This window comes from Myotis myotis, unplaced genomic scaffold (assembly GCF_014108235.1).
Source record: "Myotis myotis isolate mMyoMyo1 unplaced genomic scaffold, mMyoMyo1.p scaffold_m19_p_4, whole genome shotgun sequence".
NCBI classification, from domain to species: domain Eukaryota; kingdom Metazoa; phylum Chordata; class Mammalia; order Chiroptera; family Vespertilionidae; genus Myotis; species Myotis myotis.
Genome location: NW_023416346.1, coordinates 35,567,600 through 35,590,903, shown reverse-complemented (window position 1 = coordinate 35,590,903; position 23,304 = coordinate 35,567,600). Strand labels below are relative to the sequence as shown.

The window sequence follows — 23,304 nt, the reverse complement described above, 5'->3', positions numbered from 1 at the left end:
ATACTATTGAGAATAAAAGAAGACTTCATGAATTGTTTCTTCCTTCTTAGTAACTATAGACTCAATACCTTTTTAAAGTTCTGAGTGATTATTTTTCTCCTTTCTCCCTATAAATAATACAGCAAAGCCTCATTTTTGTCAGAGGTTAGATTAAAATAATGTAGGTCTGGCTTTATAAGAGATGGGAATGAGTTTGTGTTATAGCAATGATTGAGACTACACCTTGGAGCTAAAACTCACTTCCCCCTATACTTATAGTTGTGAATGTGGAATGAGAGAAGATTAATGGACAGTTAGGTGTCCAAAAAAACTAAAACTATGTTCATATAATCAGCAGAAATGTTTTGAGAAAAAAATGAGTATGCAAATAATTGGAAGTCAACAGTGTTACAGGTTCTTCAAATTAGCTTCTGGCTATGAATTTTATATATAATAATTATTACTATATATTACTATACCATTATACACACACATGTATCAGGAAAGGTTAAAGAACAACATGGCCCTAACTAGTTTGGCTCAGTGGATAGAGCGTCAGCCTGAGGACTGAAGGGTCCCAGGTTTGATTCCGGTCAAGGGCATGTACCTTGGTTGCAGGCACATCCCCAGTAGGGAGTGTGCAGGAGGCAGCTGATCAATGTTTCTCTCTCATCGATGTTTCTAGCTCTCTATCCATCTCCCTCTCCCTTCCTCTCTGTAAAAAGCAAATAAAGTATATATATATATATTTTAAAAAGAACAACATGAATTCTTGAAATTGATAAGGTTCTAGGTCATATCTTCTTCTTATTCTGCATGTGAATCAGTAACATTTAGGTCATGATTCTGAAGACACCATGAAGTAGTGCTTATGTAATTCTCACACTATTTGTCCAACACTGAAGGGTTGTAGGAGATGAGAAGAAGGAAATAGAAAACCACAATCCTTTCAAGTGTTTGTGAGACAAAGGGTTTCATGCTTAGTTTTGAGACACACTGAATTCTTTATCCCTTCTTGGAGATAATGCAGTTGGTCACTATTGCAGTTTTTCTGGCAAAAGGCTTTCATAGACTTCCATATTACATAGAAATGAATTTCTCTCACCTTTAGCTTATTTTAGCTTCTTGCTGCATAGAGCACTATCAATCATTGTCTTTTTCTCCTCACCACTCCAACTATGCCTTTAAAATATATCTTCATTGTTTTTTTCCCCTTCTATTGTTAAACAAAAAATAGAATTGCAATATATCTCTAGATTGCAATTTGCTTATTTCACCTAACATGATCAAGGTGAAATATTGACCCATATTGGTACATGAAGAACCAGCTTCAAAATTTTAAAATTAGTATTTCATTATTTGGATAAGGGTCATGCCCCTCCATGGACAGTCCTCCAACTATGCTTGCCACTTTAGAAATCAATTCCTGCTCTTGATTTATATCAAAGTATAGCTTGGAACTTTGGGGGAGGATTCTCTATGAAGACTGGCTACCATCAAAATGGCAGCATTCTTTTAGTTGTATCTTAGGCTTGTGGTGACTCTGTTCAACTTTATTTATTAAAGTGATCCTATCTATTTTCTTTTTTTCTTATGTCTCCTTAGTAAAACACAGCACTATTAATTGCCTATTACATCCTATGGAGAACTTCAATGTTCAGTCATAGCATTAAGATCTCCTGGTTTTAGTTCCACAAGCTCTCTTTGAATGACCTATATATACTATTTTCTGTTTTTGAGAACATTATCAAAGTATCTGATCTGATAATTGACTCTTTCTTATTTATAACATGGAATTATTCAATGTAAATATTCTTTACTGTCACTTCTATAAGATCCTTAGAAGGAGGTGTCTATCATTTTGAACCAGAAGCTCTACTGATTTTTAAAACTGGTTAGTTTTGCATATATAGCATGTTCATATAACACATAACCATAAAAAGATGAGTTTGCAGATTGCCTTTAATCTTGGTTATTGCAGTAAACTATTGATTGCCTCATTCTGTGTTTTTCCCCACTGAAGTCTAAAGTATATTATCAACACAGCATCCAGATTTCCTTTGAACGCATAAATCCCCTGTTCAGAACACACCCTTGTTTTTTTAACTAATCCAGAGTAAAGTCCCGGATTCTTGTCATTTCTTGCATATCTCAGCATGCTGTTGCCACCCATGACCTCTGACTCCACTCCTTCCTTTACATACTCAGCTCCCTAGAATGCCTATCTCCTATTCTCTTTTGGAATAGAATCGATAGGCCAGAAATAAACCCACATATATATGTTCAATTAATTTATGATAAAGGAGCCAAGAATATACAATGGGGAAAGGACAGTCTCTTCAATAAATGGCTTTGGGAAAACTGGACAGCCATATGCAAAAAATAACAATTTTAAAAGGGTTAAAGAGACTTCATCAAACTAAAAGGCTTCTGCACAGCAAACCATCCTCAAAAAATAAATGTTGGGCTATAGAATGGGACAAAATATTTGCAAATCATATATCTGATAAAGGTTTAATGTCCAGAATACACGGAGAAGTCATACAACTCAATGGCAAAAGAAAAATCCTATTAAAAATACATAGAGCAAAAACTATATAAGAGCCTAAGCGACCGTTATGATGGAACGACTGGAACAACCAGTCACTATAATACACACTAACCACCATGGGGCAAACACTCAGTGCAGGAACTGCCCCCAGCCTGCAAGCCCTGATCACCGATGGGGCCTGCTGGCCAACCTCCTGGCCCCTCCCCATGACTGGCAGGCCCTGATCACCCAATCAGGGCTGGGCCCTGGACTAGGATGGAGAACTGGGGTGGGTGGTGCCAGATGCAGGTGGTGAGGGAAGGAGGAGAGGGAGAGGTTCGGAGGGAGGAAGTGGGGAGGTGAGGAACAACATGGTGGGGTTCATGGACTGTGAGGGAAAGAGGAGGTGGGGAGGCGGGGAACCTGATCAGCCCTGATCGCCAGCTAGGCCTAGCTGTATACAAATTCCGTGCATTGGGCCTCTAGTAGTCAATAAGCAGTATAAATTGGTAGATACAGAATAGTCACAGAGTTATAGATTACAGCATAGGGAGTATAGCCAACAATATTGAGCTAGGAGGGCACTTAAAGCAGTGGGGGGACCACTCTGTTAAGTACATGATTTTCTAACCACTTTACTATACATAAGAAACTAACACAATAATATTGAATGTAAACTGTAATTGAAAAAGAATAACAATTAAAGGAGGAAATTCCATGAAACAACAGCGACTTTGGGGGAAAAGTCTAGCCTCATAGGTCAAATTATTTTATTAACTTAATTATTTGAATTTAGAAACTGCGTTGAAAAGGATTGCTTTGATTTAATATGTAAACCTAGTAGTCTACAATTTTTTTTAAAGTAAAGATTTCTGTAAGTTGTAGAAATATGAAATTTAAAGATATAAACTGTCTTGGGGCTGAGTTTATATTTTGGTCCGCCATTGAACCCAATGCTGAGCAAAGTACTGTTATATGGTATTTGCTTAATCAGTCAGTAAATGTACTCTCCTAGTGGGTGAGCAGATAAATAAACATACTATGACAATAAAATATGCAATTGTCTGTCAGTACCAAAACAAAACCGTGGTCTATATATACAAATGAAATATTATTCAGCCATAAAAAAGAAGGAAATTCTGCCATTTGCAAAAATATGAATGGACCTTGAGGGCATTATGCTAAGTGACATAAGTCAAAAAGAGAAACATAAATACCATAAGGCTTCACTTATATGTGGAATCTAAAGAAAACTTCCCTCATAGATACAGAGAAAAGATTGGGGCGGGGGGTTGTGAAATGGGTGAAGTGGGTCAAAAGGTACAAACTTCCAGCATGGTACAAACTTGTATTTCTGAAAGTTGCTAAGAGACTAAACTTTAAAAGTTCACATCACAAGAAAAGAATCTGTAATTCTGTATGGTGATGGTTGTTAACTAAACTTACTGTGGTGATCATTTCACAAAATATACACATATCAAATCATTATGCTGTACACTTGAAACTAGTATAATGTTGTATGTCAATTATATCTCAGAAAAAATAATAAAATAAAATTTTATCTCCTCTGGAATTCTTATTCCCTATTCTCTTTTCGCATTGGCAACCATCTGACATTCTATACATTTACTAGTTTATATGTTTATTATCTCTTTCCTTCTCAAGGGGCCAAAAGCCTTATTAGGGCGTAGCTTACTTGTTTTGTTATCATAGTATCTCCAGCTCCTGTATATGTACATAAAAATGCCAGGCATATGGTAAGCATTCAAGAAATATTTGCTGAATGAGTAAATAAATGAAAATAGAAAAGTATTGATTCTTCATGTATTAATTTCAAAACTGGATGTCTTACTGAATTGTTTCATTGTTTCCTAACATATTTTCAGCTGTTTTTTTTTTTGGGGGGGGTGGATTTTTTTAGAACTGCTTTCTAATTTCTAACATTTATACCTTTTATTTTGCTATTAATTTCTACTTGCTATATCTAGAATTTTCATAATATTAAATATTGGTGGTGATTTTTTGAATTGTTTTGTTCCTTACTTTCATAGTAATTCCTCTAATGTTGTACAATTAAGTAGATTTTGATTCAGGTGTGAAACACAACACAACACAGACACCCCCTCCCCCCACAAACACACACATACTCACCACATGAATAATGTATTTCCTCCAACTTACTAAGGATTTTATCAAAACTAGTAGGGTTTTACTAAATTATTTATTGGAATTTATTTATTTATATATGAATACTTTTACTGATTTATAGAGAGAAACATTGATGTCAGAGCGAAACATCAATCAGCTGTATCCTGGGCATGTGCCCTGAACAGGAATTGAACAGGCAACTTTTTCATGTACAGGATGACGCCCAACCAACTGAGCCACATTGGCCAGGGCTGGAATTTATTAACATGAATATGTGTCTTATCATTTGACCTGTTAATATGATACATTGCAATAATAGACTTCTCAATAGTGAGCACTGTGCATTCAAGGAACTGGCTTTGCTTTGGTATAGTTTCCTTTTATTACTGATGGGTTACAGTGTCTTAACAGTGTAAGTTTCATTTTTCTATATATGTCAAATTGATCTCTTAATTTTCTGCAATTTTTGTCATGAAAATTATGCTGGCCTCATTAAAGAGTGAACTTTTCTCTTTTTGCTCTGAAGTAGCTCAAAATTAAAGGTTTCTTGACAATGTGAAATAATTTGTGAGACCATGAGGCACAACATTCCTATTATTTGTTTATAATTATATGTGTATGTGATTTTCTTGGAGGAAAGGGAAGATTTTAAAACACTCACAATTTTCTAGAGTTAATGATCTATTCTGATTTCTTATTTCTTCCTGGAAAAAGTTTACTTAGTAGTATCTTTTCAGTTGGCATTTTTTGGTTTAAATTCCACAAAATAATTTAATAATTTTTTCAATCAGATTTTACATTTGCCTGCCTAATAAATCTATGCCTGTGATGATTTCTTTTTTCTCTTTTCTAATTCTTTGTATTTGTGCTTTTTTGATTGTGGTGCATTTCCTTTGTGCTTTAGTGGTCTGGGAAAATTGGCAGAGAACGGCACCTGTGGCATTGAGGCAGGAACTCAAACATGGGCCAGGAGCAGCTGGTGGTGAGGTGATCCTTCACCTCTGTGCAGCTGCTGGCAGTACCAGTGCCAGCTGACTGTTGAGAATGCTGGAGACATCTCAGACCAGCAAGCTAAAGTGGTCCAGAAATCACTGTGAAATCCTGCTTTGTGGCTAAGGTCCGATTTCTGGTTCTCCAAGAAGGTACCAGCATTTGGCCAATGAAAAAGCTTAATTAGTTGACTAATGCAAGGCCGTAGGTAAATATTTAGGGGGGCGGGTATATTTGGGTGAAAAATGGTCTTTGGAACTAGGGTGGAAACTCAAAATTCATCGTAATTTTAGTATTAAAATTTTGTCTTAGGCTGAGGTCACAGAATTTGGGTAAAATAAGCCTCTTCTATTTTGTATCCATCCCCCCTTTTTTCTCATTGCTTTTTTGGATCCTTAATGGCTTTTCTATTGTGCATGATAAACGGAGAATTTCCCAGCGTTTCATACCACTCACTTTCCCAGCATTCTGCGATATACAGCCAATTCTTCACTGGGCATGTTCTCCTGATATCACATAGGTACCTCAAATTCAACATGTGCTCAGTCGAGTTGATCACCCTCCACATGTATCCTCTATGCCTATGTTCCCTGTATTCATTTGCTGCTGCTATTCATTAAGATTCAAGCCAGAGCCTTAAAATCTACTTAAACTCTTTGGCTTTCTTCACCCTTCACATGAAATACCAATTACTGTTTGCACATTTTACTTTTTCCTCATTTTAAAAATTTCATCCCTCTCCACACTTACCTCAGATAGTCTACCTAATTCAGGCTCTCATCTTCTTCTTCTTGGATTTTGTTCACTGACATTTGATGCATTGAATATAAGTGAATCTGGGGTGCAATAAACCAGGAAAGCCTATTAGGAATAGGCTTTCTAAGTATCTAAGGAATGTAGTCCTTTGTAATCTATCTCCAGATATGTGAGCCTGAACTGTATGTTTGTGGCTTGACAGTATTTTTATTGCTTACCCTTATTCCCTCATATTCTTGATCTTTGTTTCAGATCCTTCTTGGTACTCTGACCACAAATCTAATTGACTCACTCAGTCACCATGGTTAGAAAGAAAGGATCAAGATCAGGTGGATATCTCATTGGCAAAGAGCACAGAATTTGATGACACACTGTTGGCAAGGGTGTGGTGAAGCAGGCATGCCTACATATTTATGGGAGGTTAAGTTGGTAGGACCTCTTTGGAGGGTAATTTGGCAATGGCTATTAAATAAAAAATTGACCCAGCAAATCCATTTCTAGGAATTTATCTTACAGATATACTTACACATGTGCACAAAGATGTATGCACCTAAGTAATAACTGAGGAATAGTTTATAGTAACAAAATAATAACCAATATAAATGCATTTGCAATATAAGCATTTATCAAGTGCGTAATGAATAAATAAAGTATGTTTCAACAATACAGGGGACTACTATACAATTAATATGAATTAAGTAGATATGTATAAGAAACAATCTCTAAGATTTTGTGATAAAAAGGCACGGATATGTGCAGCATGTGCTATCATTTGTTTACCAGTTGCACACACACAAATCTCTAAATAGACAAACACACTAATGTACTGCTTGTAATGTATGGGCAGGAGATCAGAAATCCCAGGGTTTCAGACTTACTTTTAACTGTACAGCTTTTATAAAGTATGATTGTCTTGGTCATGTGCACGTATTACCTAATTTAAATTAAAATACAAAAAACAAAACAAAATAAAGAGCAAGTGGGAAGTTTTGATGGTTGTAGTTTAAAATATTTGAAATATCTGCATAAAAGTGGTATATATTTTTGCCTTTCCTCACATGGGAAGTCAGATATACAGTATATGTGAATAGGTAGTTATAAGCACAACATGCACATTTGTGTAAATAAAAATGTTTGGTAAATCATCTTAAAAACACAAATGACACTTAACTCTCCTAACTTATAGCAAGTACATTTAGATGTTATGTATTTAAGATGTTAATCTTTTAACCCATGTTAATAGCATAAGTTTGCTTTTCAAAAACAAATGTACAAAGTAATGTATGCATAGCTGATGTTTCATCTTCAGTTTCTCTCCTGGAAGATTTTGACTTTAATATATTCCTAGAAGGACAATTAAGATATAATAAAATGTATAATTAACCGTTCAAAAACTTTAGTGAAGCACTTAATTGCTAAAATGATGAACGTTTATTTTTTTCTGCAATACATCACAAATTCATTTGAGATAAAAGCATTATTCATGTATACAATAAAAAAACCTGTCAGAAACAACTACATTGAGTACAACAGCTGGCCTTTCTCCATAAATGGCTGTCTGGATAATGTTACCTGAATTTTAAAGAAATGTTAACCCCAAAAAGAACCTCTCTGATTGTCCTGCCACATATAGCTCAGTTTTGATTAGCTCTGAAAATCTGTAACATAAATGCTTCCCAAGAAATCAGGCCATAATATAGCAGCTTTAAACAAGAAGAATGAGAGCCTAGGGGTAGTGATGCTAAATTTACATTGAATAATCAAAACTGCAATTAATAGGATGAACACCATTGTAAGATTTCTTAACTAAGAGAACATATTTTTTAAAGTATTTTATGCACCAACAATATACAAAGAGCAAATACTGAGTTTCAAACATCTAAATGAAACACCCCCCAAATGGTGGCAATCTAGAACTTGAAAAGCATTTTCTAATTGGAGCAGGGCTATAAACCTGCCCTGTTATATTATGGGTTGTTTCTCAGACCAGCCCAAAAGACACTTTGTAGCAGTTTCCTGAAATAACATACATCAGAAATGTGACCTGAACATACTATTGAAATACTGGTAAAAACTAAAGCACTGAATTGCAATAGGAACCATGACTGTACAGCCCAGAGAAATAGCATATGTGAATCACTCAAAGAGAGAACACAATTAATGGTTAACTAAAATTCTTTGCAAAAAAGGTGGTGGTGTGAAGGAAAATGAGAGGGGACTAGAGGGAAAATCTGGGCACTTGGAGAACACAGTGGCCATCCTTAGCTCCAGAGGCCTGCATAGTTCCCGTGGAGGCCTGAAGGGAGAGGCCCCCCAGCCACAAAGAGCTTCATCTCAGGCCAGTTGTAGCAGTGGGTGTAGAGAGCATTGGGGAACTCATTCATGCCACCGAAGTTCACCCACAAATCATTGTGATTGAGCCAGCCTCTGCCACACGTGAGCCTGAGCTTCCTCCTTGTAGGCTCCCTGGTGGAGCCCAAGATGGCAGAGGCTTTCTCCTCCAGGAACTTCTGGGCACGGGTGTCATAGAAGAGCAGGGAGCCATGGCCTGTGCCCACAGTGATGATGTGCTGGTAGAAGCTCAGCGAGCGCACACCAGTGCCGCCCTCTCGGGAACACAGGGGCCTGATATTCTGCTGGCGCTGGCGCGGATCCACAAAGGAGACGTGGGACTGGGAGCCCACCGCATAGAGGGACAACTCGTCGCAGTAGGTCAGGCACACGTTCTCTCTGCAGTAGGGCAGCCTGATGGTCAGCAGCCTGGACAGGGTGCTGCGGGCTTTCCACAGGTGGAAGTAGCCGTCTAGGGACACTGATCCCAGCTCCTGGTTCTTGTGATTAAAGGCCAGGGCCCGCACCTTTCGGTTACTGGGGTTGGTGCTGGACCTGGGGATGGTCTCCATGTCCCTCGGACGGATGTGGGCGTACACGGGGAGCTCTTCATCATTGTGCCAGGCTTTGCTGCCATTGACCCTGTAGGGATCCATTCGCCACAAAGCCACAGTGCCATCGCGGGACCCGCTCACAGCCACAGTGTCGCTCATCCAGGCGATGGCGAAGATCCAGTCCCTGTGGCCGTGGCGGTCGCCCAGGCACACGGGGTCCAGGGTGGGCAGCTGGTAGACAGCCAGGCTGTTGGGGTTCTCGCCCCCGGTGGCCAGAAGCGTCTTGGAGGGATTCAGCTCGATGGCGTGGATGCCACAGCTTGGCTGGGCCCGAGGCGGCTCGGGTTTCCGATTCCGCAAGAGCGGGATGCGCGTGATCTGGCCCGACTGCACGTCCACCACGAAGAGCGTGTTGCACTTGGTGCCGCACACCACCTGCCTGGCGTTCAGCCACTGCGACGCGAACACCTTGTTGAGGGTGCCCAGGGCCAGCTCGCGCTCCCGCAGCAGCTCGGGCAGCTTGTGCACCGCGTAGCCGCGCAGTCTGCCCTCGAAGCCCCGCAACCCCGCGCGGCCCCGCGCGCCCACCTCGCGGCCCATCAGATAGGGCACCAGCGAGCGCCGCGTGACCGGCCGCTTCCGCTTCTTGGGCAGCAGCAGCGGGCCCCCTCCAGCCGCCGCCACCAAGCCCTGGGACGACGAGCTCGCAGCGGCCCCCTCGATGGCGGGCGCTTTCCGCTTCCTGCTACCTGTTTGCTCCGTGGCCATGGTGGGCGGCCGGCGAGTGGTGAAGGTGACAGAGACGGCGGTGCGGCGGCTGTGGCGATAGCGGTGGCGGTGGCGGTGGCGGTGGTGGTGTGTGTCACCCGTGGTGGCCGTGGCGGCGGCGGGGACTGAAGCACCTCAGTTAGCCGGGCGCGCGGGCTCTCAGGGACCAGGAGTCGTGGACGTCCTCGGGGCGCGGAGCCTACCGAGTCGGGGGCGCGGCGGCAGCGAAGTAGGAGAGGATGGCGGGGTCGGGGAGGAACAGGGCCCGGGAGCTGATCTCGGGCAGAGCAAGGCAGCTAGGGCGGCGGCGGGGTTCTAGGCGAGGGCGGGAAGTGTGGCTGGCGGCAAGGCTGGAGCCCAGTGGGTGTGAGATGAGGACTGTGCTGGAGTCTGTTAAAGAGGGGGCGGAGGCAGCGGGAGGAGCCGGCGGGGAGCGGGGGTGGGGTGCCTGGTAGCGTACGCCCGGGTGGGAGGGGTCGGAGGGGGGCGGGAGGTGGGGGATGGAGCCTGATCAGGGAGACTCAACCCGGACCAGCGCTCCAGGATTCCCAGATGGCTCGGAACACATCCACTTGATAGCCTACTGGGGGTTGGGGGCATGAGGGTTCACTACCCCCAAGACAACAACCAACTAGCCTTCTTAAAATCCCTACTTAAATATACTGCCAAAGCTAAAATGTGGTCAAGTATGATGCTAGAAGGAACCAGGACAATTTCTGTGGAAGAAACAAATGTGCACTTGGTGCAGTCCTGGGAGGCCCTTTGCTGCAATTAGATAGTGAACTTGATGGGCAATGAGGGTGTTTGGCAGAGGTACAGAGACCCTTCTCCTTAGGTCTGTCCTGCAGCCCCTCTGGTCTTGGGCATTGACCGACTGTTCATAGTAGTTAAATTGGACAGAATTGGGGGGGGGGGTTGATCATGGACTAATATGAGGCAGGTACATAAAGGAAGACATGAATGAGATTATGCCTACATTGTTTATTGATCGTCCAAGAACATATTTTATAGATTGGAGCAGATTTTCAGATATAAAGGCATGTGTCTTCAGAAATGGGATACCAAATCATTTCTGATATATTGTATTTAGATGTAAAACAAGGCTGTCCTTAAAAATATTTTGACACCTTATCTACATTTGTGTGTATAGCCCTTGCATTATCCTTATTCTATCCCAGGCTCTGTAACGTATTAATTGGATATAGATAGCCAGTTATTATTTTCCCTTAGATATTGACCTACCATTAGCTTCAACTACACCATATATGCTAATGCATCCTAGTTTTTTTTTTTTAAAAAAAAAAAAAACAAACACAAAACTCTATCCTAAACCAACATGTCCAACTTCCTTTGTCATTTTGCATACCAAAACAGAACATTTATAGCATGGAATACTATGCAGCAGTTTTAAAAAAGGATCTCTTATCCTTTGAGACAGCAAAGAGGCACCTGAAGATATTATACTAAGCTAAATAAGCAAGTCAGAGAAAGACAAGTACATGATCTCACTCATATGTGGAATCTAAAGAACAAAATAAACTGATGAACAAAATGGATCCAGAGACATAGAAACATGGAACAGACTGATGAATCTCAGAGGGAAGGCAGGTGTGGGTGGATGGGAGGGAAGAGATTAACCAAAGAATTTGTATGCAGATAATAGTGTGGTGAAAGGCCTGGGGTGGGAGGAGGGAGGGGGCAAGAAGGGGTCAATGGGAAAAAGGGGAGGCACATCTGTAATACTTTCAACAATAAAGATATATTTAAAAGAAAACCAGAACTTCAAATTCAACATATTTAAACTCAAGATTTTCATTTCAACTCCCAGGCACCTAACCATTTATTGTCTCCTTTCTTAATGAATAAATAGCACCACTATCCATCCAGCTGTGTAAACCAGAGTCCTAAGAATAATCCCTGACACATCATAATGCTTCCTTATCTTCGGGTCCAATATCTATCTTCTAACATTTTTTTTCAAATCCATTCAATTCTCACCATCTCCACTGCTACCACTCTTGTATGCCACTGTTTTGTCTTGACAACTGTAGTAGCCTCCTAACTAATTTTCCTGCAACCATTCTTGCCCTCCTCCATTCAGTTCACCACACTGCAACCAGAGTGATGTTTTCAAAATGCAAATATGGCCATCTCACTGCACTGATTTAAATTAAGCAATGTTTTCCTATTGTCTTAGGATAAAGACCAAAATACTTAACACAGTGGACAAGGTCCTACGTGATATGACCAACGTTCCCCAGCCACATGCCTACCTTCTCCTTATTACTTGCTTTGCTCCATACACACTGGTCCTTTTTAATTTCCTCAATAATATTATGTATTTTCATGCCTCACATCCTCTTTTGCATGCTGTTCTCTCTGCCTGGGATGCTTTGTACCCATGGTCTTACCACCTTTTACCCCCTACAGATTCTTTACCTTGTTAACTCCTTATTGTTCAGGTTTTAGGTAATGTGTCACTTTCTTAGGGAAACCATCCTTGGGCCCCCAGAATAGGTCATATCTATTTTACATGGATATCCTCTTAATTGTACTTCATGGCATTTGCCACAGGTGAAATTGCATGGTGATTTCTGTGACTGCTTCATGTCTGAATCTATCTACTGAAGGATTGAACAAAAACTCCACAAAGGCAGAGGCAATATCCACTATACTATATATTCAGTGTTTAGCACGTCATAGAAATTATCAATAGTTGTTGAATAATGTCGACTGAAATTTAAGAGACCTTGGTGGATCTCTGTTTAACTGGTACATCAGAACCCAATCCTTCACACTACAGTATTTGATAAGCCACCTCTAATTTAATATAATTTGGAGGAAAAACCCTTCACTACCTGACATTTTAGAGTCTTTAAAATTATTTACTCTTCAGCTGTTTTAGTTTTGATTTTCTCTGGATGTATTCAAAGTGTAATCCACTCAATTTTTCCAAAAAGTTAATCTTCTATTCTTACAAAACTCTGGATCAATTGATGTGATAGGCAGCCCTAGAAAACACTGAACAGTTAGATTAGAAGTAGAATACTTTGCTGTCAAAGATTACTGTGTTGGGGGGGGGGGAGGATGAGAGCATGAGTGGGGGTCGGGGGCAATGAGGGGATAAGGACACATATGTAATACCTTAATCAATAAAGAAAAAATGAGGAAAAATAAAGATTACTGTGTTGTCTTTCAGCTGTGGAGAAACCTGCCAGAGATGGCGTGATACTGTTTCCAGGTATGGTTGATCACCTTAACTCCAAGGATCAGCCTTGATGGAATGAAAGATGTTTCAAGCAGAACCTCAGCATTTAATACTTACCTTAAATGGGCATTTTAATATCATGAAATGATCATAGGAGATTGCCATAGTCCTTTGAAAGATCATTATTTCAAGTGATATCGAAGAGTGCCCTATGTTAGCTACCATTGTCTTTAATACACAAGTTAATGGTTTAATGTCATTTGTAGATAGATCAAATCTCCTGGTGCAGATGCTGTGTACAAAAATGTTTAGTGTCTATGTATATATTGATGACATGGTTTTACTGTCAAGAACTAGAGTAGTCTTATTAACATATTACAACTAAGAATGCCTCAATATTTAGGTAGAATCCTAAACCATTCTTTTGGCACTTATCTTTCAAAACTCAGCTATTCGGTTCAAAATTCCTTATAGCAGCAGAGAACTTATTTTTGTACTTTCATATTCAGGTGGGAAACAGTTTGTAACTAATGTATAATGTAAAGCAGTGGGAAACTTGCCACATTTTCTTCCTTCATGAAAAATGCCTGTTGACTATTGTTTTCATCATTTTTCCAGGTCAACTCCATTTATGCCATTTTTTGTTAGAACTTAGATGTCTGAGAGACGCACATGCCCAGGTACACTAGAATGGATCTGAATGTAAGCTCCACACAAAGTCTGGTTTTACCTGACGATATCCCCACATATTACCTCTGTGAGAAAGTAGGGTGCCCTGTCATCTGGATGAGAATTTTGGTAAAGCTTCTCAACCTTCATAAGATGACAACTTTATCACATACTGTATATTAAATTAGCACAGTAGTTGGTAACATGGCCTCTTAAAGAACTATATGGCTCAGGCAACTTACTTGACCTCTCATGGCCTCACTTTACCCACTGAAAAATTTACTTTTTAATCTTTAGAATTGTGTAGAAACAAATATTTAGTAAATATTAGCAATTATTAGTGTCTGGATTTTCCAGACTATGACCCTGCCTATGATGAGCAATACATACTACTGCCCTTTCAGACATTATCAGAGAATATAACCTCAGTGCGTCTTATCTCTTCAAATTGCCCAACCATCCCCTTGTCTGCCTGGGAAAGTCATATTCATCCCTCAAGTCTCATCTCAAATTTTACCTCCACTTTGATAACCTCTTTGACTCTGCCAGATAGGTTTAAGGGCATCTTCTTTTGTACAATATCAACACACTTTATTATAATTAACTTACTTCACTCTCTTCATTGGCTTGTCTAATTCTAAAATAACTTCAAGCCCCTTTGAGGTAGAAATATTTAATGTAGATTCTGGGGATCCAAATATATATATATATATTTGGATCCCCAGAATCTACATTATAACAAATGAATTAGTTATAAACACTAAAGTTATAAACACGGTGCCTGGCGTATGGATGGCTCATGCACATTTGCCTAAGGAATGAACAAATGAATTCAGCTTCTATCCAAACTTGCTAATAAAATGTAATAGTTAGCCTTCTGATGGCTGATTCACATACTTCCAGTTTTATTCTTGAGTCACCTTACACCACCAGAAGACTGTATCATAGGATCAAATTAGCTTAGTATTTGCTGAATCAGTTTCACTCACTTGCACTGTAATATTATGCTTTAGGCACTTATCAAAGGTCATTAAAAATAGCCAAACAGCTATATGGATATCCCTTCACATTTATTGTATATCTGTTATGAAGGGCACTGTTCAGCATATTGCTCAATGTCCCCCTTATACAATGTCACACAGAAAATTAATTTTATAATCTAATGCCAAAAAAGCCTTATCTCTGTGGAATTATTACATTTTATCCTTTCTGACCATGAGAACTATTAAAGAGTACAGGCTGTAAAGTCAGAGTGTCCTTGACTTGAATCTTGGCTCCATTAGGAGTATAGTTTTGTGACACTGGGCAAGATAGCTTTTCCAACCTCAGTAACCATCTATAAAATGAGGATTCTAACACTAACTCACCATGATTGTTGTGAAGATAGATGTAATGTCAAAGCACCTAGCAAAGTGCCTGGCACATAATATGTGTTAAGTACATGGTAAAAACTAATTTACTTTTTATTGGCTGCTAGGAAGCACAAAGACAAATATGATACTTAATCATAGCAGCAAGATCGGCTTTTCTAATTATTCTCTTTCTTAGTCATGATTTAGACTTTTTTTGAATTTTATTCTTAAAAGCTACTTCAGTTATGGAAAGAAGTCATATAAAATATATAAATACATTATTACCTGTGATTTCACAACAAAAAAATTCACCATTAGTTATAAACACTAAAGTTAAAATTATCAAAGACTGATATAGAATAGGAAATGTTAAGATTCAAGGGACAAATAAAACTCTAGTATTCCTACAATTTCCCCCCTTTAGTTGCCATAATATCAAAAATACCACCATTAGAAATCATTTCAAGAATATCTAAATAGGAGCTTTGAAATATAAATACATGAATATATAGGGTGGGGAAAAGTAGGTTTACAGTTTAAGAAGAAACAGAGTTTATTCTTGCATTATTATTTATTATTGTATTATATATTTTTCCATATGAATAATTGTAAACCTACTTTTGCCCCCCCCCATACATTAAAGTATTATTGACTTTTTATCATCAAGGTTAATAAGATCAAAAACAGAAGTATTTCCTAGAAGAAAAGGACATGAAGAGGAGAGCAATAGAAGAGGGAGAAAATGATTACATATGGGATATTGACTTTGCTCATATCCTAATTTTCTTCAGATAGGCTTTATCATTCTATTCTTTGGAACATAACTTATTGAAGAAATAATCACTTTGCAACATGACCTCTAACTAAAGATACCTATTATGGAACACACATTTGAATTGCTCACAGATATCCTTGTGGAGAAAAGTGGGCAAAATGCTAGAGCAATAAGGTAGATTTCAGTGTGGATTATTAATGATTAAAGATTGCACTTATTCAACAAGGATTTATTACATTTATTACAAGGATTTGATGTGTTATAAATGAATTAGATCATAGGAAATACAAAGACACAAAGTCTTTCCCTTCATTGTATTGGCATTCTAGTATGACAAAGGGACATAATGGAAGGACCAAAGGAGGAGGCCAAGCATATTCACGCAACAGTTATATAGATAACTGCTATGTATCAGGAACTTTGCCATGACCCATGGGTACATAATATATAGTTTTTAAATTAAAAAGTACACGTTGTTTACATATGTTTTCATGTATTTAAATATATGTGTATAGTATATATTTCATTATAATAGCCTCCATTTTTTGATAACCTATGTTGCATTACAGGTTTTACATATATCTATTCTTCATAAGAAATCTGCATGATAGAGGACATTCTTTCAATTTTCAAACTGATGACACTGAGGTTTATTAAGGTGAAATAGCTAATAAGTGGCAGAGATGAAATTCCAACCCAGGGCAGTACCATTTTCTCCATCACACTGTATCCACTACAATATACTTTTCTGGGCCTTTGCCAGTACCAAAAAAAAGGATGAATGGTTCATAAGGATGGGCTCAAGTAAGTCAATATACTCCAGTCCTAGTTTCTGGCCACTGAGTGACTTGGAGAGCTACACAAATCTGGTTGGTTCATAGCCTTCCTAACTTGCCCTGCCAGCATTATGCTAGGTGTGGTAGGCAGCCTTTAAAATGGTCCCTAATGATCCCTGTCTTCTAGTTTCCATAATGCCTACTGACCTTATTCTAACCAACAGAATATGGCAAAAATTATGGGATGTCACTTCTGTGAATAATTTACCAAAGAATGTGTGTTCTCTCTCTCTCTCTCTCTCTCTCTCTCTCTCTCTCTCTCTCTCTCTCTCTCTCCCCCCCCCCCTCCCTCCCTCCCGCTGGCTCACTCTGAGAGAAGCCAACTGGCAACTGCCATTTTCTGAGTAACATTATGGAAAGACCCACATGGTAAGGAGCTGATGTCAGCCTGCCTACAGCCACATGAGTGAGCTTGGTAGTTGATTATCCCTCCCCTGCCCCCAGATGAGCTGTGAGGTGAGACCCCAGCCCTGGCTGGCACTGTGATTGCAGTCTGATGAAAGACCCTGAGACATATAAATACAAATAAGCTGTGCCCAGATTTTCCTGATCTACAAAAACTGTGAGATAATAAATGTTTGGTGTTTTAAGCTAGCATGTTTTGGGGTAATTTGTTCCACAGAAATAGTTTATATACTAGGGAAAAATGTTTTCCAGATATATAAAGAGTTGATTCTACCAAAATAATGGCTGGGCAACTGACTCAACATAGGATCAAGTTCAGGACTTGAGCTCTTAAACCATTAAAACATTTACTGAGCATTTACCAAGTACCAGACCCACAGTATATTACCTTAGTTCTTCAAATCAACACTATGGAAATGCTGTAGTAAAAGCCATTTGGCTAATGAGGAAACTGAGGCACAAAGTTTTCTAATTTGCACAGCCAGCAAAGTGGCAAAGCTTTGATTTGCACCCAAATCCTGTGACTCTAGAGTGAGCATTCTTAAACAGTTAGCCATATTGTCTCCACTATGCTATATATTCTCAGTATATTTCCTAGAGGTTCACTAAGTAGTTCTCTCTCTCATTCTTCTTTTTTATAAGGACCTAAAAGAAATATTTATCAAATTTAGAGTTGAAATTCAACTGGGAAGCAGAATAAATAATATACATAACACAAGCGTGATTTAAAAATATCAATAGAGCCCTGACTGGTTTGGCTCAGTGGATAGAGCATCAGACTGCGGATTGAAGGGTCCCAGGTTTGATTCTGGTCAAGGGCATGTACCTTGGTTGCAGGCACATCCCCAGTGGGGAGTGTGCAGGAGGCAGCTGATTGATGTTTCTAACGCTCTATCCCTGTCCCTTCCTCTCTGTAAAAATCAATAAAATATACTTAAAAAAATATCAGTAGATTGGGGAAATATCCCAAATTTAACATGGTTACATTTAATGGGAATATGGGTTTATTTGCATATTTAAAATATCTATCTATCTATCTATCTATCTATCTATCTATCTATCTATCTATCTATCATCTATCTATCTATCTATAAGCCTAAGCAGCCATTAAGTCCAAACAACCGGAACAACCAGAACGACCAGAACGACCAGAACGACCGGTTAAAGAGTCGCTATGAGTCGCACTGACCACCATGGGGCAGACACTCAACACAGGAGCTCCCCCCCCCCCCCCCGGGTGGTCAGTGCGCTCTGACAGCAGGAGCGCTGCTCAGCCAGAAGCCGGGTTCATGGCTGGTGGGGCTGGAGTGAGCAGGAGTGTTGGGGCGCCCGGCCCCAGCTCGGGCTCCTCCCCAGCCACCTGCCACTTAGCGCACTGCTACATCCCTTGTACCCCATAAGCCTGCAGTTACAATCTCTAGAGAATGCTTGAAGCATGGACACTCAGAGTAACAAGGATGAGCCTGATATCACTGCTGGGCTCCTGAAACTGTGCATCGGGCATCGAGATCAAATCTCATGCCTTACCAATTGCTCCAGAGCTACAGAGGAAGGCAGCAATATAACAGTGGCCACAAGGTGGCAACTGACAATTGGGCTAAAAGTCAGACATGGATCTGAAGTGTGGGGGCATGGGCAAAAGAGATCCCCCAAGATCCCCAACTTTGTATTGTTCACCTTGGAGCATGTCTCATCTGGCTCCAATGGAAAGCATCCAGCATGGCCCAAGGTGTCCACTGGGGACCTCCTGGCTGGCAAGGCGCAACCCTGGCCGCAGAAGAGACATTTGGAAATATGTTTTCAGGAAACTGATGGGAGGACAGATTCCCCACGTTACTTCCCGGCAGCTGATGGGGACGTGGAAACTCCCCAGGCATGTAGGCATGGGCTCCCGATTTCCTTTCAGTGTGCATGAATCCGTGCACCAGGCCACTAGTTTAAATATAAAAAGGAAGCAACATGCTTTCACACTTAGAAAACTTTAACAGTAAGCTCAAAGAGTGAATAAGAAAGGTCTTGTTAGGCTCTAATAGTTGAAGTACAGTACATAGAATGAAGCAAGAGATGATTTTACTCTATACGAGTAGGTTAGATTATATGTGAAGTGCTACTTTTAAAACTGGCCACCTAGAAGAGTGAATTATCAGGGGGATTATCAGTGAATTGTGGGGGTAGATGCTGTTTCCCAGCAGACACTTTGAAAACTTGAGGGAGTCTTTTTGTCTTAAAATTTAGTTGTATTTTACAAATTATAAAAAACATTTTATTCTATTACTAGAGGCCCAGTGCACAGATTCATGCACTGATGGTGTCCCTTGGCCTGGCCTGCGGGGATCAGGCCAAAACCAGCTCTCCGGCATCCCCCAAGAGGTCCTGGGTTGCGAGAGGGTGGTTCTCAGCTGACACACCCCAAAATCGGACTCCCTCTTCTTTGGTTCCAGGTGCATCACCCAAGAACCACAGCTGCCAAGTTGCCACAGCTCAGCAGCTCCTGCATTGAGCATCTCTTAGGCATATATATATATATAAATTTATTTCATTGCATTTATCATTTATATTAAAGTTCAAGAATTATATAGGTTTTTATTATCTATGAATTTAATTTCAATAAAGGGGTTGTTTGCAAATTTTGGTCATTAGATCACATAAGCTTAATAAGAATAGCACTGGAACGTATTTAGGGTAGAACAAGCAGAATGGTGAGGAGACATGGAAGGAGTTATGCTGGCATGATAGTGTGAAGAGAAATCTTACTGTAGAGTAGCATGAGAGTTATTTTAAATATTAATGGCTTGTCCTACAGAGCAGACAGTAGAATTGTGTTATGTTGTCTATAGTTTCCAAAATAATAACTAAATTAAGATAAACAAAATAACTTCCAGAGAGCAGATTTCAGTGAACGACAAGGGAGACCTTTCCAACAGGGCATTCTATGATAGAGTGGGTGGCTTTGTGCAGTTGACAGTTGCATGTCACCACATGTAGTCAAGTACTATCTGAGTGACTAATACATGAGACACATTTAGTCAAGATGTGTTCAGTAAATGAATAAATGTCATGAAAGAGATTCTAGCATTTGAATTATATAAATTTTATGGCTGTTTCCCACTCTGAAAGTCTGTAATTAAGACTATAACTGAGTCCAGCTTCCATGGCTCAGTGGTTGAGTGTCGATCTATTAACCAGAAGGTCAAGGTTGATTCCTGGTCAAGGCACATGCCCAGATTGAGGGCTTAATCCTCAGTGGGGGGGGGGGGGGTGTGTGCAGGAGGCAGCTGATCAGTGATACTCTCTCATCATTGATGTTTCTATCTCTCTATCCCTCTCCCTTCCTCTATGAAATCAATAAAAATGTTTTTTAAAAATGACTGTAACTGAAAAAATATGAGTACATTATATAACATTGTAAATCATGTATTTAAGAATGTGGGCGCCACACATGTGACACTGAAAATAAAAGGCATATCTAATGTATGTGCTATAGGAATGTCAACTACCATCCATGATTGTCAATCTGCACAGTATACAGAATCACAAAATTTCCAAAATCTGCTTTAATAAAGCATAGATTATTTACTCAATTTTGGTAAAGTTTATAAATGGACAGGGTACATAAAACAAGGAAAAACCTGTCATCTTATCCAATTAAGTAATAGAAGAAGGTATATAGGACAAGTGCTCTCATTTACTGAGTAAATGGTCTGGTGGTAGTAAATTAAAAATTCAGAAATGAGATTTAACTCTAACTCTCCTTATCAGGAAATATTTATAGACTCTTTATCAATACTCATCGAGAATCTATCCAATGTCTAGTAATATGCTAGGTTTTATAGAGCATCTGCAAGAAATTACAAGGGCCCATGCTTTCAAAGAGTTTCTACTTTGGTTTGGAAGATAGGATGAAAATAATTTAATATTTAAAATAATTTTTAAAATTCATGACTATAAAATTAAGTGCTAGAATAAGGAGTCATAAAGGAGTCATAAAATGTCTTATAGGAAATTCTAGAAAGAAATTACTCACTACAGACTCTGGGATGGAGAACATTCATAGAGGAGATATGACTTTCTTGAACTTTGAAGGTTATGAACAGCACTGTGTAGAAAAAAGCTGATGAAAGCAGGGTAATTGTGTAATAGTGGGAAATTGATTTGGGCAACTAAACTAAGAATCTTCCAATTATGGAGCACCTTAGAAGTCATGCAGAGTAGCACCAGTAAATATGAAAATATCATAGATTTTTGAGAAGATGAATGATATGATGGGTGTATCATTTAAAGGAAATTAAATTAGCCATGGTTTACTGGTTGGCTTAATCACGGAGAAAGCAGACTGTAGAGACAAGTAGGTATAATAATCCAGTCACAGGGGAAAAGTCTTTTAGAATGATAAATTTTCTCTGGGAATGGAATTTAAGGTACAAACATGTATAAATAATACTAGCAAGACTTGTGTATTGCCCGAGTGAAAAGATACAGAAGAATTAGTCAAGTGACTACAAAATTTGGAGCTTAAGAATTGACAGAGATAAGAAATTCAAAAGGAAAAGACAGGAAAAATAGGGAGGATGATTTCTAAATTGATTAAATAGTGAACAAATGAATTTAAGATGTCTCTTAAAAAACACCACAAAAAACAATGAAAAAATCACACTTTCATTACTTGCAAACATTTTTTGAGACACATCTATCTTTTGATTTCCTCATAATAACATCACAAGTACAAAGCCTTAGTATTCTTTGATTTCTTATATTGGAAAATATAACGTAAAGTAGGCTTTAGAATTTGTTATTTAAGAATGCTAAAAATCATGTTAATTCCTAAACAAAGTATGGAAGGCTGGAAGCTACTTTGAACGATATAGAGAGATGAAAGGTAGAGCATTGAAAAAAGTAGAGAATTAAGTGCTGGCTGTAATTTATTTCACCCAGATGTTCTCATTAACCATTTATTTATCTTGGCAAAGAAACTCTGTTCAGTTTAGAAAAATAACTGCCTTCAATATCATTGTTCTTTGAAGGCAGATACCCTTAGCATGCTCAAGTGATAATGGAAATATATCAAGTTGACATGGTTTGGGAAAGCATTTTCAATGTGTGTGGGAATTTGAAGGTAAATATACTATTTTTTTCATATCCAAATGTTCTAGTAAAATTACTAATGGGACAACAAATCATGAAAAATAAATAAGAAAAGATTCAGAAAGTTGGAACTCCTAGAACTTGGGTCATATCCATATTATATCAAAACAACTGGTTAAAATGCCAAGAAAATTGCGTTCAGATTTTTTATAATATATTTGACTAGAGTAGATTCTAGTGCACTGCACACAGTATGCATTCAATAAATGTGAATAATGATACTAATGATTTAATAAGATTTTAAATTTTTGAATCTGTTGGGTTGGAGTAGCTAAAATCATTCTGTTGTAAAACAATAACAATGACAATGACAACAATAATAAAAAAACGCACACTAAGTAAGAGATTCAAAGATGGGTGCAGACTAAGTGGAAGCTGCACTCACTGCTCCTGGCACCAAACTGGATTTACAGCTAAATTATAGGGCAGTGATGGCGAACCTATGACACACGTGTCAGAGGTGACACGCGAACTCATTTTTTTTGGTTGATTTTTCTTGGTTAAATGGCATTTAAATATCCTATCTAATAAAAGAGAAACATGCAAATTGACCATAACCCCAACACCCTTCCCATTGGCTAATCAGCAGGATATACAAATTAACTGCCAACCAAGATGGCGGCTGGCAGCCAGGCAGCTGAAGCGAACAGGAGGCTTGCTTGCTCCAGTGAAAGAGGAAGCCAACGTTCCCAGCCTGCCGCTGCTGGGCTCTGAGCTGCAGTCTAAGCAACTATGTTGCAATTATAAAAGCTAAACAAGCTCTAGAGACCTGCTTTCAGCTATCAGAGCTGGAGCAAGCAGGACCGCAACAGTGTTACAATTATAGAACCCAAACAAACCAGATACCTGCTTTCAGCAGCC

General features: G+C 39.2%; 1 protein-coding gene and 1 non-coding gene across 2 annotated transcripts; both read right to left on the bottom strand.

Moving 5' to 3' along the window:
* Positions 1 to 1,568: 1,568 nt before the first annotated feature.
* Positions 1,569 to 1,694, bottom strand: LOC118654862. The gene has a single exon (XR_004967120.1). It is a non-coding gene; the product is annotated as a small nucleolar RNA SNORA25 (small nucleolar RNA).
* Positions 1,695 to 7,957: 6,263 nt separating this feature from the next.
* DCAF12L2 (DDB1 and CUL4 associated factor 12 like 2) lies at positions 7,958 to 10,056 on the bottom strand. The gene has a single exon (XM_036305687.1). The coding sequence runs from the start codon at positions 10,054 to 10,056 to the stop codon at positions 8,665 to 8,667; it is 1,392 nt and encodes a 463-aa protein (XP_036161580.1). The 3' UTR covers positions 7,958 to 8,664.
* Between the last annotated feature and the right edge of the window lie 13,248 nt (positions 10,057 to 23,304).

Bases quoted from the DNA above. Each gene is read 5' to 3' on its own strand.
- DCAF12L2 (XM_036305687.1), bottom strand. From the start codon at position 10,056: ATGGCCACGGAGCAAACAGGTAGCAGGAAGCGGAAAGCGCCCGCCATC.